General features: G+C 43.2%; 1 protein-coding gene across 2 annotated transcripts in view; it reads left to right on the top strand.

Moving 5' to 3' along the window:
- Positions 1 to 16,982, top strand: part of cdk6 (cyclin dependent kinase 6) — a 35,792-nt gene extending 18,810 nt beyond the window's left edge. For both annotated transcript variants that reach the window (XM_030063968.1, XM_030063967.1), the window contains exons 5-8: positions 4,812 to 4,921; positions 11,913 to 11,963; positions 12,299 to 12,434; positions 12,710 to 16,982. In XM_030063968.1, the coding sequence (XP_029919828.1) occupies positions 4,812 to 4,921; positions 11,913 to 11,963; positions 12,299 to 12,434; positions 12,710 to 12,862 (450 nt within the window). In that variant the 3' untranslated portion in view covers positions 12,863 to 16,982. The remainder of the gene's footprint in view (positions 1 to 4,811; positions 4,922 to 11,912; positions 11,964 to 12,298; positions 12,435 to 12,709) is intronic.
- The last annotated feature ends 233 nt before the right edge of the window (positions 16,983 to 17,215 follow it).

Raw genomic sequence — 17,215 nt, 5'->3', positions numbered from 1 at the left:
GCTTTCTTCCTTTCTTGGCCCGGCACAGTGGTATTGTTTGGGACTGTAAATTGTCCTTTTTGAAAAACAAGAGACAGAAAGAAGGGAAAGTGAGGGAGGAGTGAAATAATGGTGTTTACAACATGGCTGACTGCTGGAGCTTCGAATGGGGCCTCTCTGGAGACACAACATCACGGCCTCGGCCCGACTCTACCCTTGGAGCACATAGTTTCACACAAATTATTCCTAACATCCGCTCTCTTTTTTTTTTTTTCTCATACGTGGCTCAAATATACACTCTGAAGCCATTGGCTGTTTTCCTGGGAGATTCACTTCGGAAGACTTCAATTTGTGGTTGATTTAGGTCCTCAGGAATGTAATCAAATTCTGGCTAAATGCTCCAAAAGCATGGGAGAGTGTGCCTGTGGCCGTTTAACTGTGCCACAGTCAGAAACCCACCCCGCATCAATTCCACTTCAAAGCGCCGACTGATACTGTCATGGACTCATTTAAATAAAATAGCTGTTGGGCCCTGAGTCATCTCTGTTTTGTCAGAAATGAAGTTCCTCGTGCATCCTGAGCCCTAGTGCGTGTGCGCATGCATGTATATGTGTGTGTGTCTTTGTGTGTGTTGGGGCTCTTTCATCCTGAGCTTCCTTAGAGAGGGGGAATGTAAACACAGGCCCCTGGCCAAGCTCCATCAGCCCTGCAGCCTCCGGCGCTGTAGCCCCGAGCATCGGCCACAGTCACCCTCATCGCCCCGGGTCGCTCTGAAGGTCTCACTCGGAAAAATCCAAACAAAGAGGGACAGGAAGCACCTCTGGCACGGTGTCAGTAGTTGGAGTCAGGGAGGATAGGGGTGCGGGTCGCATGCAGGACATGGGCTTGTAGAATGTGGCATCCAGCAGCTGCATAAATTGAGCATAATTTGCCAGCAAGCACATGCTACACACACACACACACACACACACACACACAAGCATTCACAGAAGCACACTGGTGTAGGCAAAAGCAGGTGCTCATTTAGTCACGTGCACCCACACAAACACACACACACACACACATACAACCCCCCCCCTCCCCTCACCCACATGCACACACTCTATTGTCATACCCCTTGGCTGTGCATGCACAGAGCTCGGGCGGCACGGGTCCGGATGTTGCAGGTCAGGCCAGCCTGGAGGTCCGGCCTGGGAGGTTTGGAGGTCCTCTGGGGCAGGAGCAGCCATTTCCTCCTCAGGCCCTGGTGAAGCAGAGCGAGGAGGAGAGCAGAGCGGAGAGGGCCAGGGGAGGGAGGGAGGGTGAGGGAGGGAGGGAGGGGGAGGGATGCTCTCAGCAGAAAGGAATGCCCAGAATGTTGTCCTTTAATCTGGAGTCAGTCTCTCACTCTTCTCAGTCTCTCTCTCTCTCTCCCTCTCTCTCTGCTTTATCTGAGTGACCTCCTCCTCCTGCTTCTCTGTTGCCAGGCGGAAGAGAAGAAGGGCGACAGACAGGGAGAGAGAGAGAGACAGACAGACAGACAGACAGACAGACAGAGGCAGACTGAGTGACCTAAGAGCAAAGCACAGACTTGCTTATGCAGGGCTGACTCAATTTGGGCCCCATCTATCTGGCTGTCCTATATATGTGTGTTTGTATTTCTGTCTGTCATTGTGCTCGGCCTGTGCAGACGAGGCAGTGCAGGAAAGGGGAAAGAGGGAGGGATAATGTGAAGCAGAACAGAGAAGGAGAAGGGTGAGAAAGAGAGACTAAGGAAGAAGGAATGCGAACGTGGTCGGAAGAAGAGGAAGGGAAGGAGAGAAAAAAGTGAAGAAAGCAACATTTCAAATGGGGAATGTCCCTTAAAAAAAAAAAAAAATACAATAGTCCATGTGTTATTGTCACAAACATCTGAGTCAATAGGATTATTAAGTTTAGGGCATAACTCAGCCCTGTGTTTGTTTTTTCTTGAGGTAACAGTGTAGAGCTATTTGGTTTCACAGACTTGAGACTTACTTATACAGAGGCATTTGGAGTATTTTATGGAGAGTGTGAAGTGTCTCTGTCTGTGCACGCAGCAATGGACAACACAGACTCTCTAACCGAGATGTGTAAACTATACAAGTCAGACATATGTGTTTTACAGGCTCGGGCATACAGAAGGATAGACAGAGAAATAGGGTATTTTATAGAGAAGGAGCAAAGGATAGAAGAGAGAAGGGAGGAGGGAGACGGTGTGGGAAAAGGTAGAGGAGGATTTCTGAGTGGAAAGCAGCACTGACAGTAGCCTGTTTGTGCCGAAATGAAAATAAGCACGCTGAGGCTCTGCATGAATCAGTGAGGCTACGGATGAGCCATTTAGCAGACATTCACCACTGATTATTCAGGAATATAGTGCATGATTAATAAAATAAAGAATGCCAGAATGTGTGCGTGCATGCTCCGTGGATGCAACGTGATTAGAATCAATCGGTCTTACGTTCACCATTGTAACTGATAACTGATGCATGTTGAAACCTTAAAACAAAAAAAGATGGTTGAGGATGGGTGCAAATTGTTCTACCTACCCAATGCTTAACATTTCACAGAACAAACAAGTGGAGACTTTGTGTGAATTTCTAAAACGTGTTAATGCAGCGATACAATAAAAGCCCGCATTGCCGCAGACATGCTGCTCTGCAAAAGCCGTGCACGTGCAGCAGCACTACCTAGGCTGGAGGTAGTTTTTCAAGCTCAATTAATGCATTTATGCTTCCGGTGTGTGAATGTGAATATGTATGCTTCATGTATGTGTCTGCGTGTACATTTGTGGCCAGGTTTTCGAATAATTTCACTGAGGCGGATATACACCAAACTGTAGGGCTGTGGTTCTTCCTAGAAGGCTGTAAGCTGTGCGTGCATACAAGCCCTGACATTTGAGTCTGTTGTGCTACAAGCACCACGCAGCAGACTGATGCATTTGGACCCACAGCTGAAAGACTTAGAACTACAGAAAAAAGTATGAATCACATACGCATCCATCCATCTGAACACTGAACTGTGTTTGAGGTGGAATCCCTAATAGCTTTTAGCATTTTCATTCTGAGTCAGGTCTTCATGAGAAAAAAAAAAAAAAAGCGTACTTCAACCCAAAGCAGAAAATCGAAATCGAAATTTTGGCACGGCAGAGAATATCGACTTCCCGCAAGGGTGTGTGAAAATGAGGAAAGAAGTCCTATAAAAAGAAGACGACACAATCTTGGGGTTTCCGACATGGAACAAGAAAAAAAACAAAAAAAACAATGACATTTTGTTACCCAGCTGGACTGCGCAACTTTCATTCATGCTTTTCTTAGAGGTTGCCCACACTCTGACATGGAGTTTCACTGCTCTAAAAAATCCTCAATGGCCCTGACAGTCGGTCTGTTCATTTTTAGTACGTCATGTGCGGCTCATTTCTGGTCACATGACTCAACTGACACCTTTCAGCCAATTAGCTTCGACTTCCTCTCTGTTTCCACTAAAGCAGGAAGCAGGAGATGAGAAAGTATCACACATCTGCAAAATGCAGGGCCCCCGAGCCCTAAAAATAGTGTCATTCTGTTCAGAGGAGAAATGAGATTCAGCTTTATTATTTGTCTTATCATGCCTCTGTTAGCTGCTTCACTTAAGAATTTCAGTCGGGTGGGGGCTCTGTGATGGTCAGAGAATGAATTTCCCTCAGCTATGCAGCATTTCCCCTCTTTTTACAGTTCAAATAGCACTATTAACCATAAAGTATTTGATTAAGCGGGATGACTACTGGCACTCAAGCAGCTTATATATCCTTAAAGCTTAGGGTATTATTTTCTGTCCACTGCATGCCAGCTAATATAGATATCTAAGTGACACCACGCTGTCTTTTTGCTTACAAACATTTGCCTCAGACTGTAAGATGCCGATAAGCAGTCAGCAGCGCCTGAGGGGGGGACTGCAGCCAAAAGCTGTTGGAAAAATCTAGAGTTTAGGAAAGCACCTGGAACCATTCCACTCTCTTACTAGGGGTCACTGAGTTTTGTCTGGAGGCTTTCCCTACTGTAGCTGTTAACAATGCTGCTGCTTTCCTGCAGGCTAGAAGGCTGCGCGCACGCACACACACACACACACACATATACACACATACACACAGAGCTCCCAATAGAGTTACAGGGACAAATTTGGAAACTGAGAACATGGTTAGTGTGAACTGGCACAAAATGGCTGCTGTTGTACCTCAGGTGGGCGCTGGGATATTTGACGTGATTTGGGACGCTGTATTTGTTTTGTTTTGTTTTTTTGCACGTATTTTCATGGCATGGCGATAAATACCATTGAAGGTCAAGCTATTATCACTTGCTCAGGACATTACACATGCAAGCTGTCTGCCAGGCTTCATCTGGAGAGAAACAGATATTCATTGTAAGGGGCACCAGCACATGTACACAAGTCACACACAGACACACACACACACACACATTCACACATACCACATACACACACATACACTTTACTGTACGTCCCTGGTGGCTTGCTGTGGAAAGACTGTGTGATGTGGCTGTACCAAAACGGGAGCAGAGAGACCTACCCTGCCAGATATGATTTCATATCTTATGCAACCCCCAAGCTGAGGGCAGAGGAGCATTATTCACCCAGTGTAGATATATATATGTGTGTGTGTGTGTGTGTGTGAAGCCGAGACCCCTCAAATACAGTATTGTGACGACAAGTTTTCAGTGCTGCTCGAAGATCAAACACCTGCATTCTGAGACATAATTGGGAATGTGGTACCAGGTGTTAAATGTTGGGTGCCTTGAATGTAAATCTCCATCTTATTGTTATGTATGTGTGTGTTCTAGGTGGTGACACTGTGGTACCGAGCCCCAGAGGTACTGCTACAGTCCAGTTATGCCACACCGGTAGACCTGTGGAGCGTCGGCTGCATCTTCGCCGAAATGTTCAGAAGAAGGTGAGAGCGGGGCAGTGTTGGAGGGTTTTCTCCTTACTTCTTCTTACTTCCTTCCTTGGTTCTGACTCTGCCTCGAGATGAGCGAGGAGCATTAAATCCGCAGCAGAGCTGGTTCAGCAAAGCTTAATTTCTCAAACCCGCACACTGGCACTGAGCCCTCACATCAGGGCCTCTAGCCATGTTTGTCCAGCCACATACAGGCAAACCTCCTGTCCTGAAGTAACACCATTAACACCTCATCATAAAAATTCAAATGATTACCTAATTCACTTCCATTATACCCGCAGGCTATACAGTTTTCGCACTCAAATCACACCACACACTTGCACTTGCTCAACAATGGTCAACTGACTTGTGAGAAAGTGCTTTCTCAGTGCAGTGTACTATGGTAACACAGAAACAGTCACACCGACGCTTACATGCATCAGCACAATGGGGGAGACACGTTGGCCCCGCATTCACCATAATGCTCCTACTGTCCCGGGCTGCACTGTGTGTACTTGTCATTTTCTGTGTGTGCATGTGTATGTTTGTTTTGTTTTCACCTCAGTATCAATGTGAGACCAGTAGACCTGGTGTGAACCTACTCTGCAACCCAACTTCAGTGAGGCTACTCAGCAGTGGGGCTGTTGGGGAGGACGGGACCTAAACTTGTAAATCCATCTCTCTGTTTTGCAGCGCAACAATGAATCTTTATGTTGTAAATTTGTTTTAAATATCATAATAAGTTGTAACATCTTGATATTTTATCTTGATGTTTTAAGGAAGTAAGCGTTAATTTATGCTCTTCTTCTCATATAGTCATTTTTGTTTCAGTTGGTGGTTATATAATAACCCACAGCTGAGAGCCTAGTTTACTGTGGCACTGGTTAATCTACAGCGGATTACAGTAGTGTCATCTGAGGTCATGCAGTGGAAAACCCCCTCTTATAATGATTAGGTTATTACATGACCATAATAACAGATGTATGGGATTATTCATTTGACTCCATCTAGCCCAGACTGATTCGTTTCAGTGCCTTCATATCCTTGTGACTACATTTCTGTGAAGAGCTGCAGCGTACCGTTGGAGGTCAAGCCAGTGAAGTGCAGTTTTATTGTTTGCATGAATGATCATGCAAAACGTATATGGATAGGCATATTGTAGTGAAAGTGTGGTGTATCTTCTTGCTCCGGTCTTTCTTTGTCATTTTGTCTCCATAAGATCTGTAACATGTGGTTCATGTGTGTACTTTGATTATGGAATTAAAATCTCACCTTGAGGCGCACCGGTGGCTCATCATGTAAAGCACATACCACGTGATGCTGGGGCCAGACTGCAGCGGCCTGGGTTCGAATTTGGCCTGGACCCTTAGCTGCATGTCATCCTCCCTCTCTCTGCCCGGTCTTTCTGCACTGTGACTATCTGATAAAACAGAAACGCAGAAAAAAAAATCTTTAAAAAAAATCTTGCTTCGGTATCCCAATAGATTCTGCAGAAAATATAAGTTTTAATGGGCATAAGAGGCTAAAAAGACAGGTTGAAATATTCAAATGCCGTGATGTGCACAGTATTTTCCCATGTGGTTGATTTCTGTTTTATATTAAAAAAAAAAAAAAAAAATCAACTGCCATTGTTACAGAATCCGTTATTAGGGTGTTTAAACTTGTCATCTTTTCCTTGACACCTGTCAGATGCATTGTGGGCAGTGAGCAATCGCATTTCGGTTTGCTTATCAAACTATTACAGTGACGACATGCTGGCTGCTGTGGTTGCAGCACACAACACAGGCACACAGGATTCTGTTTCTTAGTAAAGGTATTTGTCAGTTTGTGGTCTAACGAACCAAACGCACTGGAGAGCAAAGCTAATTTCACTGAAAAGTGCCTGCGCATGGGGGGAAAAATATTTAAAAGATGTCAAAACATATTTTATCGGCATAGGATTAATGATGCGAGGCAAACTCATCTGTGGTGCAGTTTGTGCAGATTAGAGTGAATGGGTGTCTAGTCAGCCTGTGGTGGTGTGCCCCAGCTTAGATAAGCAGTCTTTCTTGAGGTAGGGCCCAGTGCCAGGAGGAGCAGCCCTGCCAGTAATTTATGTTTCCTTCCCCAACCGTCCCCGCTCCCCAGCATGCACATAGCCACACTGTGTGAAAGCCCACGCACCACAGGTGGGACCCAGTGGCAATGTATGGGCTCCACAGTAATGCTGAAGGGTGGCAGGACTGTGTTTGTGCAATATACAGAACATATACTGTATTACGTGTGTGCATATGCTAATTGTACATACGGCCCCAACGTCTTTTGAACTTGACAGCGCAACTTTGTTCATCCCAACTCTTTAAGAATGGGAGTTCTTTCGGACAAAGTCAGAGATAGATCATCTGTAGTAATTCGGGACTCGGGTTTGGGAGAAGACATGTTCAAAACACAATAATAGGCCCAAAACACAAAACTGGGCCAAAGCTTGTTGTATGCATGCTAATGTCTGATTTAGCATGCATGACAGTAGAAAGGCTTCATTCATGAATTAGTGAGGAAATTTCAACAATCATGTGGAACAATCGGAATATTTTCTTTACTCAATGTCTTTACTCAGTGTGTCCGGTTTCAGCCTGTAGCCCGCTGCACAAATTGTGGCACATGATGATTCGTCATTGTGCTGGAGAGGATATGTTAATGTGTTCACATACATTAAGATGGACTAACAGAGAAGAGGGTGAAGGGCAGAGGCTGACTTCAGATTCTTGGTTTCCTGCTTTTAGAATAGGACCTTGCGTAATATTGCAAGACAGGATCCTGCTCGGGGTAAAGATCCATTAATGTCATGCGTTACTCAGACATATAGAGAAAACAGTCATTTTTACGACATTATGTATCTTATGTTTTCTAACTTGAGTCACAGATAGTGATAGTGGGGAATTTTTGAATCATAATTTGTTTCTTACAGTACAATCTGCAGTTAGTGTTAACTTGACTATATTTAGGCCATCTCTTCCCAGGTTCTTATTGAGCAGCTTTACTCACCCACTCTTTCTCTTGACCTCTTTTTTATTTAATTTCATTCTGCATGTTTCAATGGAAAAAGATGCGATCTTTGCCAGAATCAACTCTGCTGGGGCTGCTCTAATGGCAAAGTGCAAACATCCCCGTTCCAACCCTGAGAAAATCCTCTGGTTACAGATTTTCGTCCAGAGGCTTGTGAAGGGAGTACGAAAAGATATATGATCTGTATTATGAGCTGGACTAAATCCATTTTTATTTCACATAGGCTGTTTTTAAGTGTAACCCTTTTGTGGGTAAAACATGGAGTCAGGTAAAATATGGTTGTCGAGTAGCTTTAAACTTATTTTTTCTCACAGTTTTTTTGTCAGTGGAGTCAATGTGATGTTTCAGTGGGAGTGGGGTGCTTCTGAGATGAAGTGTTCACAGTCAGGGTTGTGCATAATACCTCAACTGCAATTTGGGCCAAATTGCAGTTGAGGTACATATTTGCAGAACTCTACTTATGGTGAGATCAAGGCTGGATTTTTTAATGCCATGCAAGACCAAATACAGCGTAAAGAGACCATGACCGGCACCAAAAGTGCTTGAAGAGTATTGATATCTGCGCTAACCTTTTCATCGTGAAACATGCTCCAAAACACAGATGACAGTGAAGATGTCACAGCCAAATAGCCTAAGATCAACATTAGGCAACAGTAAGATTCACACATATTATTATCTGCACGGGAGGTCCTGACACTGTTTCATAAAGTTCTCCTGTAAGCACATGAGTGCAATCTCAGGTGAAGAGTCCTATCTTGTCTGGTAGCATCCTGGTGTGAGCGGTGTGTGTGTGTGTGTGTGTGTGTGTGTGTGTGTGTGTGTGTGTGTTGTCTAGGTTGAGGTACCTTTTCTCTCACCGTGATACAATAAGCTGTAAATAGCCTGAGTGTGTATGTGTGTGTATGTTCTCATAAACTGGCGCCTGTCCAACTTCGCCTGGAGGCAGAAGGCAAAGCAGGACCCTTTGAAGGCCCTGAACAGAACCTTCCTTGCTCTCTCTCTCTCTCTCTCTCTCTCTCTCTCTCTCTCTCTCTCTCTCTCTCTCTCTCTGTCCTCTGCAGGTGATTAAAATGGCTTTTTAAAAAGCCACCTGTTAGAGATTAATGGGCACCTGGGAGAAGCATTGAAAGAAAGAGAAAGAAAGAGAGTGGCTAGGGGACAAATGGAAAACAAGAGGAAGGGAGAAAAAGCTGCTTAATGCTGTTCATCCAAAGCACTAACAGTTTTAATCGGCCTTTGACAGCTCACAAACAGACGAACAACACAGTCCCCTCTTGTGGTTTGACTTCCAATCAAAAAAAGTCATCTGGTACCTAAATGAATGGCATTCTGTGGTAATAAATGGTCTTACCCATATTTACGTCATCTTGAAACTCTCTGCTGCATTGTATTAATCACAGCTTTGGAGCCCCTCTGTGCAGTGACAGCCCCTATTCACCCTGTGTCACCTTACTCTGCAGGTCAGAAAATTCCAACCCCAACCCCAAAAGCATTTATCTCATGACTCATGCACACTTCAAAGGTTTTCCCCTCACAATACCTCTCTCTCAGCTCAGGACTGTCATCGTGAAACATGCTACTGTGAAAACGCTCCCTCTTTGACTGTTCTCAGTGACTGTCTGTTGTAGTTAGTGTAGCTGGGTGCTTGTTGTCAAAGGAATTTGAACAAATATCATGCAAGTCTGCATCTGCATGGCTGGGATGGAGGCGAGATGAGTCACAGTTCGAGTGAATGAGGGAGAGCGCGCCTGTTGTTGACATTCCTCGGATCGAAAAGGTCGAACGTGTTGTGTTAATGTTGCAGGACAGGCCCCACATCCGTGTTGGCTTTCTCACAGTTTGGAGTTCAACCGATAAAAGCCTCAAAGACACAACCTGGCGTGCACGGGTACATGCACTCTACATGCTTGCATGTACGTACAAAAACAGTAGGCATTGACAAACAGACAGGCTTAAACACATGGGTACACCACACATTCAAACATACACACACACACAGTCACAGGCACAGGCACACACAGTCTCTTTCCCACCCATAGACAGTCAGGCTGACACACTCGTGCAAACACACACACACACATACACACACATTCCAGAGGTTGTCTCAGTGGAATGTGGGACAGAGCAGTGTTGGCATTAAGGAAGCGTGACTCAGCTGCCTGTCCAAGCCCAGCCTCAGTTCCCTCCTCTGCCACCTTTTTGTGTGTGCGTGTGTGTAAATCCATGAGTGGGAAACAAACCTTTTGTGCACGTTTGTATTTGCACGTTGGTATGTGTGCACTTGAGTGTGTGTTTGTGTGTGTGTGTGTCTGTGCTCGACTGTGTGCATGCCAGTGGCCAGCTCTCTGTGAATCCAGTTATCCTCTCCAACAAACCGACAAACCACTCCAGGTTTAAAAATGGACCTCTTGGAATTATCAGCCCTACTTGTTTTGGCACGATGACTTTGCTGTAGGTGAATTTTTTTCCTCCCTTGCAAGGCTCCAGAACTGGTTTGGTCTGATCTTAAGGGCTTTGAAACCTCAGCACAGCGTTTCACCCCGAAAAACCTGCACATATGGTCCTCTTTCAAAATTACACGTATAACAAAGAGATGCAGCAGTCAAAAGAAAGCAAAACCAGTGTATTGTCTCGGATACCTGCCTTACTTCTTTGAATCTCAGTTCTGAGTATACAGCGGGTTTTCTGAGAACTTCAAAAGTGTAGCATGTGACAAAGTATTTGCTGTCACTGTAAAAATGTGCAAAATACCCCTGTGTGATTAATCTCCCCGTGTCTGAGTCTGTAGGAAAGTGTGGGTGTTCAGTTATGCAAAGATTCCAACAAGTGGGAAAATGCGCGGAGCACATGGTGGCTAACCAGTCTGGTGACCTCGGTTAAGTGGGGTGCACTTGACCTTTAATGCAAGCACACAATCACACATACTTGGATATATCCTGCATTACATTGACATCTGCTGGCAAATGATCATTTTTAAAAAAGCAGAAAACAGCAGAAAAAAGCTTACTTCTGTGCTTTTCTTTTTCTCAGTCACCTCTTAATTTAGTGCATGCCATCCTGTAATTCTGATGCACAAAGTAACTCTTTAACACTTTTGCTAATCTTACAGTAGAAGTTATGGTATTAAAAACTGAATTAAGGTTAGAGTTTTACTTAGACCATAAGATAAAAAGTAAAGTAAAAGATTACTTGAATGGTTGGTCATGTAATCTTTTATTGCCCTAAAGTCATGGCACTGTTTGTTCTTGATGAAAGTTCTCTCTTTGACAACACATCCTTATTTCTCATCAGAGGAACTTCAACAGGAAGGATTTAGTTCCCATACGTCTTTCTCTCTGTTAGAATAATCCAACTGTTCTTTCACACGCCTCTCCTGACTTTCTTACACACACACACACACACACACACATACACAGAGAGAGAGCGAAAGCAGACACACATGAGGGATAAATGGGCCTTTTTTGCCATGTGCGGCGGCCGGCAGCCTTGTGCTGATGATGACTGCTGGAATTTGTGCGGGTGCCAGGGGAAGCATGGCCGCCCACGGGCGTCCAAAGACGGCCCAAAGCCACAGGAACCACCAGCAGCCCTGTTCCTGCCGCTCTCCTCCCTGCTTTCATCCCTCCTTCCCCTCTTCAGTGGTACTGCTACCCCTGCTGCACAGTCCTGAATGCATGAGACACCGGCATGAGCGTCTACTTCACACGTTCACATCGGAATAACACCTTATTCTTTGCCTCAGCGCGAGTATGTCCACTGTATGTCATCCATACTATGGAGTGGGCCTTTGAATAAAGCTTTGATGATCTACTATTTTTCTAGATTCCTTAAAAAATACCTTTTTAATCCTTATAGTTACACCCTAAAACTACTTAGGGTTCTATGTTTAGCATGACAGTACAGCATGAGTTTTACTTGGAAATGGTGTCACACAGCTAAACCATTTTCATTTTCTCCCCAGACCTCTGTTTCGAGGAAACTCAGATGTTGATCAGCTGGGGAAAATTTTTGAGTGAGTATCATATACTATTCTTCCTGTACAGCCTGTTGACCTCCTGTATGCAACATTTCATTTTAGAATTCATGCACAGTCTCTCCGCTGATATCATACTGCCAGGGGTTGATATCAGTCAAAGCATTTTGGATTCCTTGAGTGTTTACCAACAAACATGTAATGATACTACTGCACAGGGCTTCAAGACAAAGCTGTGACCTCAAGCGTGTAAAGCAATACTGGATATGAACTGAAATTGTGCAGTTTTTTAAAATTATGAAAGCAGCCATGATGGTGATAGTGAGGGCCATTGATGATAAGTGATGGCACTGATGACCTTCATCACCCTACAGTGTTGTTGGAGTACCTTCAGCCGAAGACTGGCCCCAGGAGGTTGCCCTACCACAGAGTGCCTTCACCCCCCGGCCCCCTAAGCCAATAGAAGACTTGGTTCCAGATATGGATGAGCAAGGAAAGTCCCTTCTGTTGGTGCGTATTGTTAGCTTTCTCCACCCTAATCCAAGCCTGCCACAGTAGAAGCACCTCAAGGGTTTTAGCTTTTTCAAAGCTCAGGCAGGTCTAACCATAATCTGTGATACTGATATCATCATATTAGTTCTTGGGGTTCTTTCTGCAGATACTTCTACATCCTCATTGGTCCATCCTTATGTCTACTCATCTTTTTTGTTAATCCATGCTTCAGGAGTCCGTTTACCCATCCACTCATCCTCTCATTCATTCACCTCTCTCATTTCTCCCTACAGCAATTCCTGGCCTTCAACCCTTCCAGAAGGATATCGGCCTTTGCTGCGCTGACCCACCCTTACTTCCACAGCATAGACAGCCACAGTAGAAGTGTGTACGCAGCCCAACCCATCCCCAGCAACAAGTCCACTATGGAGGAGAGGGCTGCCTGAAAGTCCCCTTCAACCCTAATCACCCCATGCAAAGGTCTAAGAAAGGACTAAGAGTGAGAGGGTGAACGGAGCAGACGGAAAGAGAATAAGAGATAGAGACTATGCCCACCCTCCCCTAAAAAGAATGCACAAAAGCTATCTTCCTTCCATGAACTGATGGATTGTAATTGCTGCTTTTAGTCTGTTAAGTCCAATATATGCTTCTGCGTAGAATCTACGCTATAGGTACAGTGTAGCTGTGTACCATATGCCGTAGGTTACGCTGTAGCCTGACGTACACCTCTCCAAAAATGTACTCACACGTCATGGCGATGCAGGCCGCAACAACTGTGATTGGTCAGCTTGGTAGCATCGCATTTCCTCCAACGCATTTCCAGCTGCTGCTTCTTCTTCATCTCTTCTTCTTCACCATCCAGCTAGGTAAACCATGGACCAAATGAAGAGGAAATTAAATGAGCATGTTCGCAAACATGAACATTTGTACGGCTCAACTTCACAACATTTTGTTGCATGGATTTCAGTAAAAGCAACTGTTCTTCAACATTTACTAGCTCCAACTCCGACTGTTCTTCAACATTTATGAGTTCCAACTCCGACATGATCCACGCAGTTACAGTTGCCATTGCTTGAAGTGCAGGAAGACATTTCTGCTCCTGTCTACGAGAAACTCAACACGGTAGCATGGAAACCCTACCACCAACTAGCAGCATGGTGGTGTAATTGCAGAGTGATGCAGACATACCAGCGCACAAGTATAAATGTTCTCAACAGTGTAGGCCACTTGCGTACACTATGGTGTAGGCTCTGCGTAGATTCTACGCAGAAGCATGAATTGGCCTTTAAATGTCGACGATTGATTGACTATGTAAACAATGCAAAGAGACACAGAATGACTGGTAGTGGTGGATGGATGGACTCGAGAGGCCGTGAAACAGAGGCCTCTATGTGACCAGTGTTCAGCTAGGCAAGAGCCTGTTGATGGTGGGCCGGATCAGCCAAGAGCCTGGGTGGTCAGCATGGATCTCGCCTGCATTTATGTTTACCATGGGTGCGTGTACAAAGACTTGTGTGCACATACAGTACAAGCACGGCAGATATGTACACAACATTTAGTGCATGCACTAGCATAAACATACTAGTCTACACACACACACACGCACGCACACACGCACACACACACACACACACACACGCACACACACACACACACACACACACACACACCACACGCACACACACACACACCACACGCACACACACACACACACACACACACACCAATAGAAACATCTTAAGGCATCAGAAGCCAGCCACACACTGCCAAGTCATGACTTATCATTCCAGTTCTACTCATATTTTATCACTGCCACCTTCAGGATATCCTGAGTAACTGCAGACCAGTAGCAGGATTCTAATGGTTCTGCAGCTCTGAAGACTTTTAATATAGAGTCCAGCTTCCAATAAGAGGAGACTGCTTCATTATGGGCTGGTATCAGTGTTGACACAATGATGAAAGATAACAGGCCTCAGAATTTGGTATCACTCACATGGTGCTTATCACTTGCTTTTAAGCGGCTCTCATGTGCATTTAGCATTATTAAATATGAATATTATTTACTATCCTGATGATATAATACACAGGATTAAGATGTAGAGGTAAGGCTGGCTTTACAAGGTGCAAATGAAATGCAACTGGACTTTTTTGCCATGTTAAAGACCCAACTAATAAAAATCATGAATTGTATTTGCATCATCATTTGGAATGTTCCACATGAGTTTGATGACATTTTAATGGCAAAAGTTTCTTTTGCAACCTGCAACTAAATGACATATAAGTTACACTGTGTAAAGCCAGCCTAAAACACTCACCAGCACTATTGAACATTAAAGTACATTTGACACAGAATTGTGTCACCAATATTGTGTATTTAATTTTAAATTTTATTGACAGGTCTTAGTTGCTTGTTCTCATCCAAGTGTTACTTGATTTTAAAGATGCTGGGGCAAAAAAATATTGATAACACTTTATTTTAGGGTATACTTAGTAGCCATCAATTAGTTGTTTATTATTGTAAATATTAGTAATTTCTTGGGTCTATATTAATTATTAATTATTATTAATCACTTATTAACTTCTCATTTTGCATGCCTTGCACACACCATAAGCTAATAGGAGCCCATTATTAATGGTCAGTTGTTACACCTGAATTAAACTCTTTATATTGGCTCAGCATGGGGCTAGTAAGGAACTAATTGGACAACAAAAGTTGCTCTCTCCTGTGCTAAGACTCAATTATTCAATTTAATTCATGTCTTTACACAGAAGCGTAGATGTTAACTGTTTCCAGTTACCTACAAATACTGGTGTGTCATCACGCAGAATTTAGTTCTCATTTTCCAATCTAAACCCCTCCTTACTAGCCTTATACTGAGCAGGTTAAAATCAGATGTAACTACTTACTTACTATCCATTTGTAAGCATTAATTATGGGCACTTAGTTAATGTGTACAAAATGTGGAGCTAATAGATAGTTAATAATGATTAATACAAACCTAGTAAGTTATTAATACTCACCTTAATAAACAACTAATTAATGGTGAATAGGTGAACCATAAAATGGAGTGTTACCAAATTATTTTATACCAATTACACCAAGTCTTTTGGATGATTATAGAATCTGTGCGAGGAAAGTTTGACAGAATAAGGAATGTACAAAGGAGCGGCATTGGTACTGTACAGTATATAGTGCTAACTAAATACAAGCTGTAATGATAGATAGCTTGGAGTTTGATACGTGCATTATGAGTTCATAGACATGTCGTAGTAACGGGTAGAAGTAGAGTAGCGATGGTCAGTGAAATGTTGTCAGGCAAGAGTATTTTGTCTATTGGAAATGTTGAGGCAGGGCAGTTGGATTCCGTGGGTATTGAACAGAAAATTTGCTTTATTTTGGATCAAGAATGACTCTGAAATTTACTGTGGTTTTAATAATGAAATGCACAAATATTTTGTGTAGTTTTTTTTTTTTTTTTTTTTTTTTTTTTTTACAGTGACATCACTTTTAACTTTTGTCAAAGCAAGTCAGCAAAGGGGAGTTGTATTTTTGTGTGTAGTATTTCTTGCAGAACAGTAACATACTTAACACTGGTTTACTTTTTCTTAACAGGTAGTGCTGCTAGCACACACACACACACACACTCACTCACTTTCTCAGGTTCTTGGTATGGATGTCCGAGCCTTCCGGACACAGTTTGCACATCCTTGGGTTTCTAACTGACTACATCCCAACTCCTTCAGGTTTTCTTTCACGCTGTCCCATGGTCATGTCATTGGTCATAGTCTACTGTCATAGCCTATTTATCAAATAAATGTTACTGAGAAGTCATTACTGTCTGAAGATAACTGCCTGTATCTGTCTTCACCATGGAAGCAACTGTTGTCATTGCTGGGAGACAAATACACAAAATATAATCACAGACGATTATCAGCTCAACTAAGCACTGTGTGAATTTTCTCTTCAAATGAGGACAACTTGTATCTGTTGTCAGTGGTGCATACAATGCAATCTCAAAGTACTATAGTTAAGCGTAAAAGTTTGTATTGGGAGAGAGAGGTTTATAGTCCTAATCATAAACTTACTATTGTAGTCTCCATAGACTTGAAACAATCACTGTACACCCAGGTATGCTTTTCTTATCATCACTTAACTGGTTTGAAATTTCATCCATTTGAGTCTCAGTACGAGAGACCAAAGTCCACTGTAGAGCTTTTAGAAGTTTCACCTTTTTGAAACCAACTAAGCTTCATATACACCATATATAATTCAAGTTACACATATGCGTCTGTGTCACATTTGTGTTTAGCCTATGAATTACAGACAGTCTAGGAACAATACTGAAAACTAGGCAGCGTATTCTACAGTGTATTTTGCATACTTTACACAAAAGAATGAAAGTAAAGGCAACAAATTAGAAGAATACGTCACTGATGCAGGTTTTGTATTGGATGTCCAGAATTCAGTAATTTTACACACAACCATGGCATTATGCTTTCATATGAATGCAGGCATCGGTGGCTTGTTTTGTGTTGTACCAGTTGAATAAAAAGCAGCTTTGTAAACAAGTGTCATCTTGGATTCATTTATATGAGGGACTAACAAATGATTCAATTTTGTTGTTAAATGTTTTGTGTTCATTTGTGGAATCGTGAACAGTGGATGCAACACTTAACTGTTTTAATTTGCAGTAACTCTTAGAAGCGTCTTTTGTTAAGCATCTCAGTCTTTCCTCAACAGTATGTTTTTATTTCACATCATCACAATAGATAAAATCAATACAAACTCAATTTTTTAT

Source organism: Myripristis murdjan, chromosome 11 (genome assembly GCF_902150065.1).
Source record: "Myripristis murdjan chromosome 11, fMyrMur1.1, whole genome shotgun sequence".
In the NCBI taxonomy this organism is placed as follows: domain Eukaryota; kingdom Metazoa; phylum Chordata; class Actinopteri; order Holocentriformes; family Holocentridae; genus Myripristis; species Myripristis murdjan.
Note: the sequence above shows the minus strand (reverse complement) of the source record. Positions and strands in the feature narration are given on the sequence as shown.